At 44.5% G+C, this 15734-nt stretch overlaps 1 protein-coding gene across 1 annotated transcript in view; it reads left to right on the top strand.

The window, feature by feature from the left end:
* The first annotated feature begins 8117 nt into the window (after positions 1–8117).
* The window catches only part of LOC127043643 (uncharacterized), a 1006231-nt gene continuing 998614 nt past the window's right edge, over positions 8118–15734 (top strand). Inside the window, exon 1 of the mRNA XM_050937629.1 lies at positions 8118–8656. Within this exon, the coding sequence (XP_050793586.1) occupies positions 8245–8656 (412 nt within the window). The 5' untranslated portion in view covers positions 8118–8244. The remainder of the gene's footprint in view (positions 8657–15734) is intronic.

Here is a 15734-nt window from a genome sequence, read left to right as displayed (position 1 = left end):
TTCCAGGTGAAAGAGACATTAACCCTTAGCTATCTGTTTATGACAACCCTAACATCTCAGTGTTTGGAGTTGCCAAATACCCAGCTCTGGCACTGCCAATGGGATGCATTCAAATGTCCCATGGCATGAGTGTTGTTTAAAATATCCCCACAGTATGTAACAGCAAACAAGTGTGATGTAAAGCTTACTAGCGCCCCCTGGCATTCAGAAATTTTTACAAGGGATGAGTGAGGTGATAAAATGTCAGAGGAGACGTCCATATAATATGCATGGGTCTTATTTATAGGACCCAAGGGAAGGAATGAAGGAAACCACTCCCCTTGATAACGTTCGCCTGTTAATTTTGCAATATAGACCTTTTGAAACTGGAAAGGAGGTTTCTGGGTGTCTACACCAATTTTTAAGGGGTAAAAGGTTCCATTTCTAACACCAAACCTAAGGGTTTGATTGCAAGCTTCTAAGGGGATGTAACCCAGTTCCTTCCTGGTCTCGTCAGCAGCCTCAAAACATAGGGCCAACTTATACCCAAACTCAAGGATATCGAAGAGAGGGACCCCTTGGGCCTCCCAGCTATGATGTCAAACCTCAGACGTTTTCCCATACTTATCAGACTGGTATTCTCCTTTCCACCATCACTCAGCTTTCCACCCACTTGTAGGGAGAGAGTTTCAGAGAGGTTTAAAGGTACAGCCCACAGTCCTATTCCTTCCTCAGAACGAGTTCGGTGACACAACCAACAGTAGACAAGCGTCTCAACGTGGCCAGTCGCTGAAGAGGTTTAGCCGCTGAGTGCGGGTAAGCTTGTACAAGGGGCAGGCTCAGAAATAATAGCCACCTCAGCACCGTCTGAGAACCCATAGTCACAAAGTCTCAGGATTTTGTTTGTTGGAGCAAAAGCTTTAGTCCCTCTAGAGGTTCAGTTTTCCAAGTATCGTCTGCTTCTGGCTCTTCCGGGTCGTGGTGGGAAGAGCTGGCGGTTCTCCCTCGAAGTCTGATGTCGTCTGCTTCTGGCCCTGGTCTAGGGGCTAGCTTGATTCGGGTGTGGTGGATCCAAGTATCCCATTTCCTTACTTGAATTGCAGTGTGGAAGGTAAGAAGGACTTGAAAAGGGCCAGCCCACTGGGGTTGGAAAGGCTCGATTTTCCACTCTTTTACATAGACCCAATCCCCTGGCTGGATCCGATGAGCAGGTACATCAGCAGGTAAAGACTGAAATTGGGCTGCATATCTGATCAGAAGAAAAACCAGGACGTTATCCACATACAAGAGATAAGTGGACTCACCAGGTAGCTTAATATCAGCTAAATTGCTTGTCAGGATAGAGGAGAAAATGGTTGGCAATTCAACATATCCTTGTGGTAGCCGAGTCCAGGTCAGCTATTCTGCCCTCCCGGTCTCTGGATCCGTCCATGTAAATGCAAAGATATCCCAGCTGCCTTGATCTAGGGGAATACTGAACAAGGCATTACATAAGTCTATTACCGAATAGCAAGCAGTACCTGCTGGAATGGCAGTCAGGATAGTGTAAGGGTTAGGTACCACATTGTGTCTAGCCTGAATGACTTTATTCACTGCATGAAAGTTCTGGACAAATCGGTATACAGGTTTTCCCTCTGGATCCGTGTCAGGTTTTCTGACTGGCAGAATGGGGGTGTTGAAAGGAGACTTGGTGCAAACTAGCACTCCCAACCACAGGAATGTGGTGATAAGGTTCTGGAGGCCTAGCAGAGCTTCTTGGGGGATGGGATACTGATGAATTTGAGGAATTACAATGCCTGTCTTCAAGGTTATATGCACTAGTTCTGCCAGGAGAGTGCCCAAGTCTGTTTTTAAATTGCCCTATAGGGAGGCTTTTACCTCCTGTCTGCGTCGCTCAGGTAGGATCGGGTCCGCAGGCAGGATCAAGTCCTCTGAATCCTGGGTCAGAACAGCACACAGCTGGAGAAGTTGGTTTTAAGGTAACCAGAGGATGATCCTGTCATCTGAAAAAAATATCTGAGCATGCAATTTACACAACAGGTCTCTGCTCAAGAGGGTTAACTGGGGAATCCGGAGCTAGCAAAAAGGCATGGGAGGCAGAGACACCAGAAATTTCCACAGTAGCCTCCTGCAACCCAGAACAGTCAAATGGCTTTCCGCCTATATGAGTATTTAACATGTAATCCAAAGGGTTATCCTTAGAGGGTTTCCGCTGAGACCGACCCATCCCCTTTTCTGGCACTCATATAGAGAATTAAACAGAAAGAAGAAGAGAATAATGGTCTAATCCAAAAAATCCAAGCCAGCAGTCTCTGCTTACACTGACTGCTACAGAACACGGAACAGAAGGATCATAATATGACCTCAAGGCTTTCTCGCATGCTATGGCTTCCACCCTGAGGAATTAAGAACAAGAAGCTCAGTTCTGCCCACACACTTAACACCCAAAGGTATAAGACAGAAATACAGTAACCAGGTAACCAGAATATAACCAGAACCCGGGAAGTGTTTCCTTATCCTATTAGAGCTCACCATATCAGAGCACGAACCCCAGGGGCCACGGGGAAGTGAGGAAGAGGTGCTAAGCACCCCGGTGGCACCTCTCCTAGTTCGCCCCAGCTGTCCGGAGTCCGATGTCTGAGCTAGGAGGGTCCCATTTGGGGTCGTCAGAAACTGTTACCAAAATGTCGGGTCCACCTAGCTGAGAGCCAATGACAGTCAGACAGGGATAAGGAAAGGTTGCTTTATTCTGCAGAAGAAAGGAGAGTTTTGTATCTTGGTACAAAGACTCTACTCCATACAAAAACCAAGAATCTTTTATACACACTCACACATAGGTTTCGGTCGTGTTAGCATTTGATTGGTGGTTAGCAAACCCTGCACTTCTGCAATCTGCTCAGCAAAAACCAGCTTCGGACCAGCTTCAACTGCCTCAAGACCAATAAGGGAAGACAGTTCAAAAGTTCAGGCTACTGTGTCCATGAGGTGTCCAATTTCCCCTAATGGTTGCCAGCTATTATAAAGCTACTTGCTGTTAGGGGGTCGCTGCTGACTGTCACACCAGGGACAGCAAAAGGTCAGTTGGATTTGAGCAAATATTTGCAGACTTAGGTAGACAAAATATTTAAAAATGAGACCATTGTCAAATCTTTCTCGGTTTAAAAATTTAGAGTTTAACAACAAAATTACTCCCATTATTCAATATAATCTGATGCTTTTTTGGGATGCCAACAATCTGAGATAGCAGTGCTGGAGGAGCTGACTGTAGGCCAGTGCAATTTGCTGCATTGGCTTCCTGAAACATAGGCTGTGGAGACATGGCTTGAGCACTTTTAAGGAGGTACACAGGGGAAAAGGAGGTGCCAACTGGCCTGTCTGGTTTTTCTACTCTCTTTTCAGCTCCAGGCCAAGAGATGTAATTTGTGGTGGGATGGTTGCTATAACTATCAGCTAAATATGTAATGGCTGACAGCGTGCTGAAGCTGGCTGAGTTTTAGTCCTTGTTATCCCACTCTCGCTGTTTGGATTTGGGCTAGTCATTATGTGCCTCAGTTTCTCCAGATGTAAAGTGGTGATGTTGATACTTGCTTACCTTTTGTGAAAATTTTCTAGGTATATGTGGGCAAACAGTATGGCTGGAAATGCTAAATACAGTTTATCCAGCCTTCTGTTATCTGGCTCTCTGCATTAACGGAAAAACCAGCGCACACAGGTCCAGGAGTGGGTGATCCCTCCACTAGATAGCACTGCGAGCTCATACCTTCCCATTCTCTGGATCAGTGATGGGCAACCTGTGGCCCATCAGGGTAATCCACTGGTGGGCTGAGAGACAGTTTGTTTACATTGACTGTTTGCAGACACAGCCAGCCGCAGATCCCAACGGCTGGGAATGGCAAACCATGACCACTGAGAGCTTCAGACAGCCATGCGTGTGGATGGTCAGTTTAAACAAATGGTGTCGTGGCCCACCACTGCTCTTGATTATCTGAATTTTTGATTTTCCAATCTGGCCCTGGTCCGGTTAGAATTGAATAAATAGGATTCTGCTGTATTTATTTCCTGGAGTTCTTTTTCTAAGTTTTTCTACATTCCAATTTTTGCTATTTAATGTCTCCAGCCCAGAGTGTACATGTTGTAAATGCTAGGATAAAACATCTTGCTAGTGTTAACACATTTCATTTTCAGCAAAGACTTTGTCTTTATTAGAAAAGTATACTTGTGTTGGGAAGTTGCCAATATAAACTAAATCGATATTAATGTTTAAACCAGTTTAAATCTGTCTGTATTACCGATCTGCCCCAATTGAACTAGATCGATTTTGAAAGTTATGTCCTTATATGGATGCACTTAACTAGGTGTGACCCGGCCATAAGCAATTTACACCTGATACATGAATCTCCAATATATTGTACCTTGTGTAATCCCATTAAGGATGGGCGCAGAACACTCTCATTCTGATCTTTTAGGGATCTTCATGTGGGTGTAAATAATTACAATATACACAGTGCTGTGAAGACTCAAGCTCCCTGGACTCTAAGCCCTTTTTGTCTGTTATAGAAGCCTTTTACTTGGAGTATATAAACAAAGAGGCTGTAGTACTACTTCTGCTTTTTCTATCCACACAAATGGTAATAAAGGATGAAGAAGAAAAGAGGTCCAGGCAGTGCCTTTTACAAAACTGTTGATATTTCATTGGGAGATGAAAGAAAACTATAAAGATAAATGTTGCATAATCCTAGCTATTCCAGAAATGGGAGCTGATTGCTTAGTATGCAAAATGATAAAGTATTCATCTTTCTGCATTTGAGAGAAGCTCTGTTATCTCAAGCTCTGTTATCTCTGAAACCAAATAAATAAATAAATCCCATTCTGCTTGATTGCAATTTTGCTGCAAAGGATGCAGATCAGCATCTTGAGAAGTCACACTGTTTTAGCAGTATGACTTCAGGAGAAGAAATCTTTGCATTAATGGGAAATAGATCACACTTAAAAGCTTTAATTGATTAAATATTAAGCATGCTGCTGTTCTAAAGACAACTACTATAGTCAACATTTTAAAGCTAGGCTCCCCAATCCATAGGTAAGTACTTAAATAACTTCTGGGACCTCTGCTGTCATCCATGAGTTTGTAAATATTATTGCTGGTGACATTTCTTCAGCTAATTCCTACAGTACCTGGGGGGGTCTAGCATCTGGCCTCAATGATTTGAATTCATTCAAATTGGTCAGAAGATCTCTGACCTGTTCTTTACTTATCCAAATCTTCCTCCCTTTCCCTTTATTGTCTATAGTAACTTCACTACATGTCCAGTTACTTTTTGTGAGACAACTGAAGCAAAGGAGGCATTGAGCAGCTCTCCTATCATCTGCCATTAACAGCTCACTTTCTCTATTGAGCAGCGTACCCACACCATCCTTGAGCTTTCTTTTTTGTCTGATATAGATGAAGAACCCTTTCTTGTTGTGTCTAACATTCCTTGCCAGCTGTAACTCATTCTTTGCTTTAGCTTTCCTGATTTTGTCCGTACATGTTCATACTATTCCCATGCTGGGGTAGCATTATATTTTTTGCCACCCCAAGCACCTCAGTCAGGCTGCCTTCAGCGACTTGCCTGCGGGAGGTCTCCTGGTCACGCAGGTTCGGCAGCGTTTCTGTGGGTGATCTACCAGTCCCGCGCCTTCGGTACCCGCCGCCGAATTGTCACCGAAGCTGCTAGACTAGCAGACCTCCCGCAGGCATGCCACTAAAGGCTGCCTGACTGCCACTCTCACAGCGACTGGCAGGCCGCCCCCCGCAGCTTGCCGCCCCAGGCACGCGCTTGCTGTCCTTGTGCCTGGAGTCACCCTTGTTCCTATATATCCTTCCTTGCTGACATGCCCTTCCTTCCATTTCCTGTATGTATCACTTTTGGGTTTTAGATAGCCAAAAAACTGCTTGTACAGTCACATTGGGCCCAGTGGCTATTTTTCTCATTCCTCTGTGTTGCAATATGCAGGAGTAGGGCCTTATTAGCCAATATTGGTAACATTTGGGGGTTAGGTGCAAAGTTGACTCATCTTGAGGAAGAGGGATAGCTAGTAGCATGCTTCAGCAGAAAGAACACTGTGCTAAGAGTTAGAACTAATCCTGACTCTGCCACTGGCTTCCAATGGAACCTAGCACAAGTCATTTTGCCTCTTTTTCCCCTTAGGATCAATATAGTTATTGTTACCCTCTGGCATTTACTTGTTCGGGGGAAGAGACACCAGTTTTCTTCAAAATAAGGCAGCATACTATAACAGAGGCCAAAAAAAATGATGGGATTTTGGGAAGGCGATGTAAAATGTATACATTTTTAGATTAAAAACTTGCATTTTTAGTAATATGGTATCCTCGTTTGTGTGAAAATTTAAAAGTTCTTTGCTGGATGGAAACCATTTAAAATTAATATTCCAAATCAAACTGTATGTTGTATGTTTTCCTCCCAATTTGATTAGTAATGCATTAAAAACTTCTTGATGGTGGTTGCTGGATTGTTCGTTGTTTGCAGAAATAGCTGCCTGGAATTCACACTATTCACTGGCAAAACAGCTAAGCTCAAGTCTTGAACAGGTTGTTGTAGGGTGGAAACAAATGGAGTCTGACTCTGGTTTTTAAAAGATATCTGCTGAACAACTTCCTCATATACATCTTTGGTTCATCATTTTAGAACTAATCAACAACAATAAAACTGAACTTGCTGTTGCTAAATCACCTCTAAATAATAGAGGCTATTGTGTAATATATCCACAAATGCTTGGTTTTGCTTTTATGGCATGCAGTTCTAACCAACTGGTGAGACAAATGAAGAAAGTTAAACTACTGCAATTATGATCTAAATCTATTTCTGAAATTAGTTTATGTCAATTGACTGCTCCCTTTCAGGAACTGAGTAAAGACAGACAGCGTGGCTACATGGCCCCACTGTTTGGACTAGTAGTGTGTGAATAATAATGCACAACAAAATGATGGGCTGTAATGTTGTCATAAACAGATAGCTAAGGGTTAATGTCTCTTTCACCTGAAGCACCTGACCAGAGGACCAATCAGGAAACCGGATTTTTTCAACTTTGGGTGGAGGGAATTGAGTGTCTGAGTCTTTTGTCTTTTGTCTGCCTGCCTGCTTTCTCTGAGCTTTGGAGAAGTAGCTCTACTTCCTAATTTTCTGTTTCTAAGTGTAAGGACAAAGAGATCAGATAGTAAGTTCTATGGTTTCTTTTCTTTGGTATTTGCATGAATATAAGTGCTGGAGTGCTTTGATTTGTATTCTTTTTGAATAAGGCTGTTTATTCAATATTCTTTTAAGCAATCGACCCTGTATTGTATCATCTTAATACAGAGAGCCCATTTATATTTTTCTTTCTTTTTATATAAAGCTTTCTTTTAAGACCGGTTGAAGTTTTTCTTTACTTCAGGGAAATTGAGTCTGTACTCACCAGGGAATTGGTGGGAGGAAGAAATCGGGGAGATCTGTGTGTTGGATTGCTAGCCTGATTTTGCATTCCCTCTGGGGGAATAGGAAAGTACTTTTTGTTTCCAGGATTGGGAACAGAGAGGGGGAGTCTCTCTGTGTAGTTTTCACAGAGCTTGTGTCTGTGTATCTCTCCAGGAGCACCTGGAGGGGGAAAGGGAAAAAGGATTATTTCCCTTTGTTGTGAGACTCAAGGGATTTGGGTCTTGGGGTCCCCAGGGAAGGTTTTTCAGGGGGACCAGAGTGCCCCAAAACACTCTAATTTTTTGGGTGGTGGCAGCAGGTACCAGGTCCAAGCTGGTAACTAAGCTTGGAGGTTTTCATGCTAACCCCCATATTTTGGACGCTAAGGTCCAAATCTGGGACTAAGATTATTACATGAGTTGCAGCAGGTGGGATCTAGACAGAATCCAGAAGCCAGTAGGAATATTTTATTTTTCTTTTCTCTGCTAGGGGCTTTTTAGCAGAGAGGAACAGTTGGTTTTAAAAGGGAACCAGAGAGAATTTTTTTTTTCTGCTCTCTCTGGCAGTTTGTGGCTTGCATGTTAAGCAAGAAGCCATTACCAGACTGTTAAGGGTCTTTTGTCATGCAATAGCCCTCCCATTAGGAGGCAAGTCCAGCACTATATGAATGCAAATAAAGTGGTTTTTCAGGTTTACTTAACATTGAAGATTAGCTAAAGGCACTGTTGCTAGGCAGACTTCAGGAGGCAACAGAACCTGCAGTTCAGAAGATAAACACCGGAGGGCACCCCAACACAAGAAAACAGGAACCATGACTTCTAAGGCAAAAATTGAGGCCGAAGAACAAATCAAAGAAGCTGAACACAGGCGACAGATGGAGATGAAAGAAAAGGAAGAAAGCATCAAACTGGCAGCCTTCCAAAGAGAACAGGCAGCCCAAGAGGCAGCACACAAAAGAAAACTAGAAGAAGAAGAAGTGGCCTACCGAAGGAAACAAGCAGAAGAAGAGGCGGCCCACCGCCGAGACATGGAAAAACACCAAAAAGAAATGGAAAAACACCAAAAAGAAATGGAAAAACAACAAAAAGAGAATGAAAAGAAGGAAAAACAGAGAAAACATGAACTGGAGATGGCAAAAGCTGGGCTGCATGTGCCAGCCAACCCTAACAACCCGGCGCCAATTATTGCTCCACAGCACAGGAAATTTCCCACCTACAAGGCAGGTGATGACACCGAGGCCTTCTTGGAAAATTTTGAAAGAGCCTGTCTTGGGTACAACATCCCCGAAGACCAGTACATGGTAGAATTGAGGTCACAGCTCAGTGGACCTTTAGCAGAGGTGGCAGCTGAAATGCCTAAGCTGCAAATGAATGACTATAAACTTTTTCAAACCAAGGCCAGATACCGAATGGGGATAACCCCAGATCATGCCCGTCGGCGCTTCAGAACCCAAAAGTGGAAACCCAAGGTGTCATTTCCCAAACACGCCTACTACATTGCAAAAAACTATGAGGCCTGGATAACAGGAAACAACATTCAAACCTTGGAAGAACTAAACCTCCTCATACAAATGGAGCAGTTCTTGGATGGTGTTCCTGAAGACATCACACGGTACATACAAGATGGAAATCCCAAAGATATCGCTGAGGCGGGGGAGATTGGAGCCAAATGGATGGAACTGGCAGAAAGCAAGAAAGCTACTGTCAAGGGGAACGATTACCCCAGGGGGCACACAGACCATAAACCCTACAACCGAGGACAGCCAAAGACCCCACATACCACCCAAGTAAAGCCACAGATACCATACCCTTCAACCTCACCAGTCTCCAGTAACTCACCTCGGCCCAGTGACCCATCAGATGGAAGATGCTTTAAGTGTAATGAACTGGGACATATCAAGGCCAACTGTCCAAAGAACACCATGCGAGTGCAATTCATTACACCACCATCACCCCAAAGATCCCCAGGCCCGGATGCCTCTCAAATACCCTTGGAGCGAAGGGAAAATTTGAGAGTGGGCGGAAAGAAGGTTACTGCATGGAGAGACACGGGGGCACAAGTGTCAGCTATCCACCAATCCTTCGTTGACCCCAAATTCATCAACCCAAAGGCCAAAGTTACAATTTACCCCTTCATGTCACAAGCTGTAGATTTGCCTACAGCTCAACTGCCTGTCCAGTACAAAGGCTGGTCAGGAATGTGGACTTTTGCAGTCTATGACAATTATCCTATCCCCATGCTACTGGGGGAAGACTTGGCCAACCAGGTGAAGCAGGCCAAGAGAGTGGGAATGGTTACACGTAGCCAAACCAGGCAAGCTTCCAGACCCATTCCTGTTCCTGAGCCGTCCACAGAGGCCCCGTCTGTGTTACCAGAGACCCAGACAGAGGTAGTGGACCCGGATTCCATGCCTACCACTGAAACAGCCACAGCATCTCCAGTCCCAGGCCTGGAACTGGAACAGCAACCAGCACCAGCAAGTGCAACCACATCTTCAAACTCAACGCCAGTGGGCGCCAGTGAGCCAGAACTGGCAGAAGCAAAAGACAGCCATACCCAAAAGGCTCAGCCAGAGCCTGAAATACCCTCAGGTGCACCAGCGGAGAGCGGTTCACCAGCAACGGAAACAACCCCATCACCTACATCGCTTCCAGAGGGACCAAGCCCAAGTCCACAGTCTGAGGAAGAACTGGTGACCCCAGCCTCAAGGGAACAGTTCCAGACTGAGCAGGAAGCAGATGACAGCCTTCAGAAAGCTTGGGCGGCGGCACGGAGCACCCCACCGCCTCTCAGCTCTTCTAATCGATCCCGGTTTGTTATAGACCAAGGACTTTTATACAAGGAAATTCTTTCTGGTGGACACCGGGAAGAATGGCAGCCGCAAAAACAGTTGGTGGTTCCAACTAAGTACCGGGGGAAGCTCTTAAGCTTAGCCCATGATCATCCCAGTGGCCATACTGGGGTGAACAGAACCAAGGACCGGTTAGGGAAGTCCTTCCACTGGGAGGGGATGGGCAAGGACGTTGCCAAGTATGTCCGGTCTTGTGAGGTATGCCAAAGAGTGGGAAAGCCTCAAGACCAGGTCAAGGCCCCTCTCCAGCCCTTCCCCATAATTGAGGTCCCATTTCAGCGAGTAGCTGTGGATATTCTGGGCCCTTTCCCAAAAAAGACGCCCAGAGGAAAGCAGTACGTACTGACTTTAGTGGACTTTGCTACCCGATGGCCAGAAGCAGTCGCTCTAGGCAACACCAGGGCTAACACTGTGTGCTTGGCCTTAACAGACATCTTTGCCAGGGTAGGTTGGCCCTGCGACATCCTTACAGATTCAGGGTCTAATTTCCTGGCAGGGACCATGGAAAAACTGTGGAAAACTCATGGGGTAAATCACTTGGTTGCCACCCCATACCACCATCAAACCAATGGCCTGGTGGAAAGGTTCAATGGAACTTTGGGGGCCATAATACGAAAATTCATCAACGAATTCTCCAATAATTGGGACCTAGTGTTGCAGCAGTTGCTGTTTGCCTACAGGGCTGTACCACATCCCAGTTTAGGGTTTTCACCATTTGAACTTGTGTATGGTCACGAGGTTAAGGGGCCATTACAGTTGGTGAAGCAGCAATGGGAGGGGTTTACGCCTTCTCCAGGAACTAACATTCTGGACTTTGTAAGCAACCTACAAAGCACCCTCCGACACTCTTTAGCCCTTGCTAGAGAAAACCTAAAGGATGTTCAAGAAGAGCAAAAGGCCTGGTATGACAGACATGCCAGAGATCGGTCCTTCAAGGTAGGAGACCAGGTTATGGTCTTGAAGGCGCAACAGGCCCATAAGATGGAAGCATCATGGGAACGGCCCTTCACGGTCCAAGAGCGCCTGGGAGCTGTAAACTACCTCATAGCATTTCCCAATTCCTCACTAAAGCCTAAAGTGTACCATGTTAATTCTCTCAAGCCTTTCTATTCCAGAGACTTACAGGTTTGTCAGTTTACACTCCAGGGAGATGATGCTGAGTGGCCTGACGGTGTCTACTATGACGGGAAAAAATACGGTGGCGTGGAAGAGGTGAACCTCTCAACCACCCTGGAACGTCTGCAGCGGCAACAAATCAAGGAGCTGTGCACTAGCTTCGCCCCATTGTTCTCAGCCACCCCAGGACGGACTGAACGGGCATACCACTCCATTGATACAGGTAATGCTCACCCAATCAGAACCCCACCCTACCGAGTGTCTCCTCATGCCCAAGCTGCTATAGAACGGGACATCCAGAACATGCTACAGATGGGTATAATCCGCCCATCTACCAGTGCATGGGCATCTCCAGTGGTTCTGGTACCCAAACCAGATGGGGAAATACGCTTTTGCGTGGACTACCGTAAGCTAAATGCTGTAACTCGTCCGGACAACTATCCAATGCCACGTACCGATGAGCTATTGAAAAAGTTGGGACGTGCCCAGTTCATCTCTACAATACACTTAACCAAGGGGTACTGGCAAGTACCGCTACATGAACCTGCCAAGGAGAGGTCAGCATTCGTCACCCATGCGGGGGTGTATAAATTCAATGTCCTTCCTTTCGGCCTTCGAAATGCACCCGCCACCTTCCAGAGGCTGGTAGATGGTCTACTAGCTGCACTGGGAAAATTTGCAGTTGCCTACCTCGATGATGTGGCCATTTTTTCAGACTCCTGGCCCGAACACCTACTACACCTGGAAAAGGTCTTTCAGCGCATCAGGCAGGCAGGACTAACTGTTAAGGCCAAAAAGTGTCAAATAGGCCAAAACAGAGTGACTTACCTGGGGCACCAGGTGGGTCGAGGAACCATAAACCCCCTACAGGCCAAGGTGGATGCTATCCAAAAGTGGCCTGTCCCACGGTCCAAGAAGCAGGTCCAATCCTTCTTAGGCTTGGCCAGATACTACAGGCGATTTGTACCACACTACAGCCAAATCGCTGCCCCATTGACCGACCTGACCAAAAAGACCCAGCCAAATGCCGTTAAGTGGACTGATGAGTGTCAAAAGGCCTTTACCCAACTTAAGGCAACGCTCATGTCTGACCCTGTGCTCAGGGCCCCGGACTTTGACAAGCCATTCCTAGTAACCACGGATGCATCTGAGCGTGGTATAGGAGCAGTGCTCATGCAGGAAGCAACAGATCACAACTTCCATCCTGTCGTGTTTCTCAGCAAGAAACTGTCTGAGAGGGAAAGTCACTGGTCAGTCAGTGAAAAGGAATGCTATGCCATTGTGTACGCCCTGGAAAAGCTACGCCCATATGTTTGGGGACGGCGGTTCCAACTACAAACTGACCATGCTGCACTAAAGTGGCTTCATACTGCCAAGGGGAACAACAAGAAACTTCTTCGTTGGAGTTTAGCTCTCCAAGATTTTAATTTTGAAATTCAACACATCACAGGAGCTTCTAACAAAGTAGCTGATGCACTCTCCCGTGACAGTTTCCCAGAATTCAGTAGTTAAAAAGTGTTCTTAAAATGTACAAGTCTGTTAGTTATATACTTAGGAGTATATGTAAAGGTCTATGTGTTGTATTAATCTGTTTATTTTCAAGTTCTAGAAGGAAATCGCCGCCAGCGAGCTTCCCCACTGTCTGCAATTTGGGGGGCGTGTCATAAACAGATAGCTAAGGGTTAATGTCTCTTTCACCTGAAGCACCTGACCAGAGGACCAATCAGGAAACTGGATTTTTTCAACTTTGGGTGGAGGGAATTGAGTGTCTGAGTCTTTTGTCTTTTGTCTGCCTGCCTGCTTTCTCTGAGCTTTGGAGAAGTAGCTCTACTTTCTAATTTTCTGTTTCTAAGTGTAAGGACAAAGAGATCAGATAGTAAGTTTTATGGTTTCTTTTCTTTGGTATTTGCATGAATATAAGTGCTGGAGTGCTTTGATTTGTATTCTTTTTGAATAAGGCTGTTTATTCAATATTCTTTTAAGCAATCGACCCTGTATTGTATCATCTTAATACAGAGAGCCCATTTATATTTTTCTTTCTTTTTATATAAAGCTTTCTTTTAAGACCGGTTGAAGTTTTTCTTTACTTCAGGGAAATTGAGTCTGTACTCACCAGGGAATTGGTGGGAAGAAGAAATCGGGGAGATCTGTGTGTTGGATTGCTAGCCTGATTTTGCATTCCCTCTGGGGGAATAGGAAAGTACTTTTTGTTTCCAGGATTGGGAACAGAGAGGGGGAGTCTCTCTGTGTAGTTTCACAGAGCTTGTGTCTGTGTATCTCTCCAGGAGCACCTGGAGGGGGGAAGGGAAAAAGGATTATTTCCCTTTGTTGTGAGACTCAAGGGATTTGGGTCTTGGGGTCCCCAGGGAAGGTTTTTCAGAGGGACCAGAGTGCCCCAAAACACTCTAATTTTTTGGGTGGTGGCAGCAGGTACCAGGTCCAAGCTGGTAACTAAGCTTGAAGGTTTTCATGCTAACCCCCATATTTTGGACGCTAAGGTCCAAATCTGGGACTAAGGTTATTACAAATGTCCCCATGTGAACACTACAAATATAAACTAAAAGGTTCCTCCTTCAATGATTGTTTGAAGAAGGTTGCATTAATGTGAAGTATGAACCTTTTAGTTTGTGTCCACATGGGGGCATTAAAGAACAGTGCTCTGGTAAGCCTTGCTATTCACACTCCTATAGTCCAAACTGTGGTGCAGGGTAGATAGGCCCAGAAACTCATTAAAGGTCAGATTTTTGCCAGTCTGCTATGGTGAACAAGGTGGGAGGCCACAACACAAGGTGGTCTTTCTCCCCATTATTCTTGGTGCTCCTGCACAGATCCTATATTTAGTCCTCCTTGGAGACTGTGCGCTCTGTATGTGTATATCGGGTGAGAGGTGGGGAGGGGAAGAAAGAGTAAGGGTGTTAGTGCAGATCAACAATCTGAGATAATGCAGATGTACCCTGTTACAGGATTTAACACTCCTGGAGGCATTTTGGGCCTGACCCTGCATTGCAGTGCACCTTGTATAGCCATTTATACCTGTACAAAGTGAGTCTGAGTTGCTACCAGATCAGAATAGTAGTGTTGTGCAACAAGTTCATAGTCATGTTAATGACTACACCTTATGTAAGGCAGTGACGATCCATGAAGAACAGGTAACACATGCAGAGTCTGAGAACCGAGAAACACAGAACTATAGGACTCAAGAATTGGAGGATTCTAGCACTTATCGGTTCTAGAATTTAAACTATCTGACAGCAGGATGACCCTACACAGAAACAGAAAGACTGTAAGGCAGTGGTGGGCAACCTGCGGCCTGCAGGCTGCACATAATCCGTAGGTTGCCCATTACTGCTGTAAGGGAAACGATAAAACTTCAGGAAGTAGGGGATTTGAAGATCACAGTCTGAAATGCCTTATTTTTGGTTTTGGAGAAATAAAGCTTGATCTTATTAAAATGCAGAATGGAACAAATGGAAATATATATGAGAGAAAGAAATGAGATTATATCTTAGCAATATCTGCTGATTTCCAGAGTAATTTATCTTGATTTGAATCTAATTGTAATACTTTTGGTTTTGATTCTCTTCCATCTATTAAGGTTCAAGATCAAGGTGCAGTATTTCAGCATATTTGCTTCTATTAAGAAAAGATTCTTAAATTTTCTAGATAATTCTAAATCTATAAGAAATAGACAGAATCAATCCTTTGAAAGGTTACACCACATCAATTATAGCAGTTTCTTCAAGACAGATAATGGTCTCTGTTTTCCAATTATGAACATCTGTATCTCTTGAGAAGATATTGTATTCAACCCCAAAACAGTCATTTCAGACAAAAAAGTAACATACTTAGACTCAACCTGGAGGTGATTTTTCTCCTATGTTTCTTCTTCATAAATGTTCAGAAAAAAATGTATTTACCTGTTTAAACGTAAAGGATTACAAAACAAAGGGAAATAAGCTTACTTGGCTTGAGCTCCAGTGAATTTAATATCTCCTTGTATCTATAAATTAGGCTATTAGCCCTTAATGGATGAATCCTGTCTAATATTTATAGAGAACAAAATTAAAACACCCTAGTTGTTCCACTAGAGGTGTTAGAAGTGCTAGTGCCAAGTAGGATCCAGGCCTGTATTTTTGCCTGAGACAGTATTTTGGGTTTTCCTGCTTGTTTAATTCTTTTTGATATATATACATTGTTACTAATATGTATGAACAAAGGGATCCTTACTAAGGACAAAGACATTGTGTATGTTGCTTTTGCCTAAGTCAGATGGTTTTGTTAGTATAATGAGACTAGATAAGAGCAGTTCAAGTGTTACTGGGCATGGTGGGAGT

The sequence above is a fragment of the Gopherus flavomarginatus genome, chromosome 1, assembly GCF_025201925.1.
Source record: "Gopherus flavomarginatus isolate rGopFla2 chromosome 1, rGopFla2.mat.asm, whole genome shotgun sequence".
NCBI classification, from domain to species: Eukaryota; Metazoa; Chordata; order Testudines; family Testudinidae; genus Gopherus; species Gopherus flavomarginatus.
This window is presented reverse-complemented; position numbering and strand designations above follow the sequence as displayed.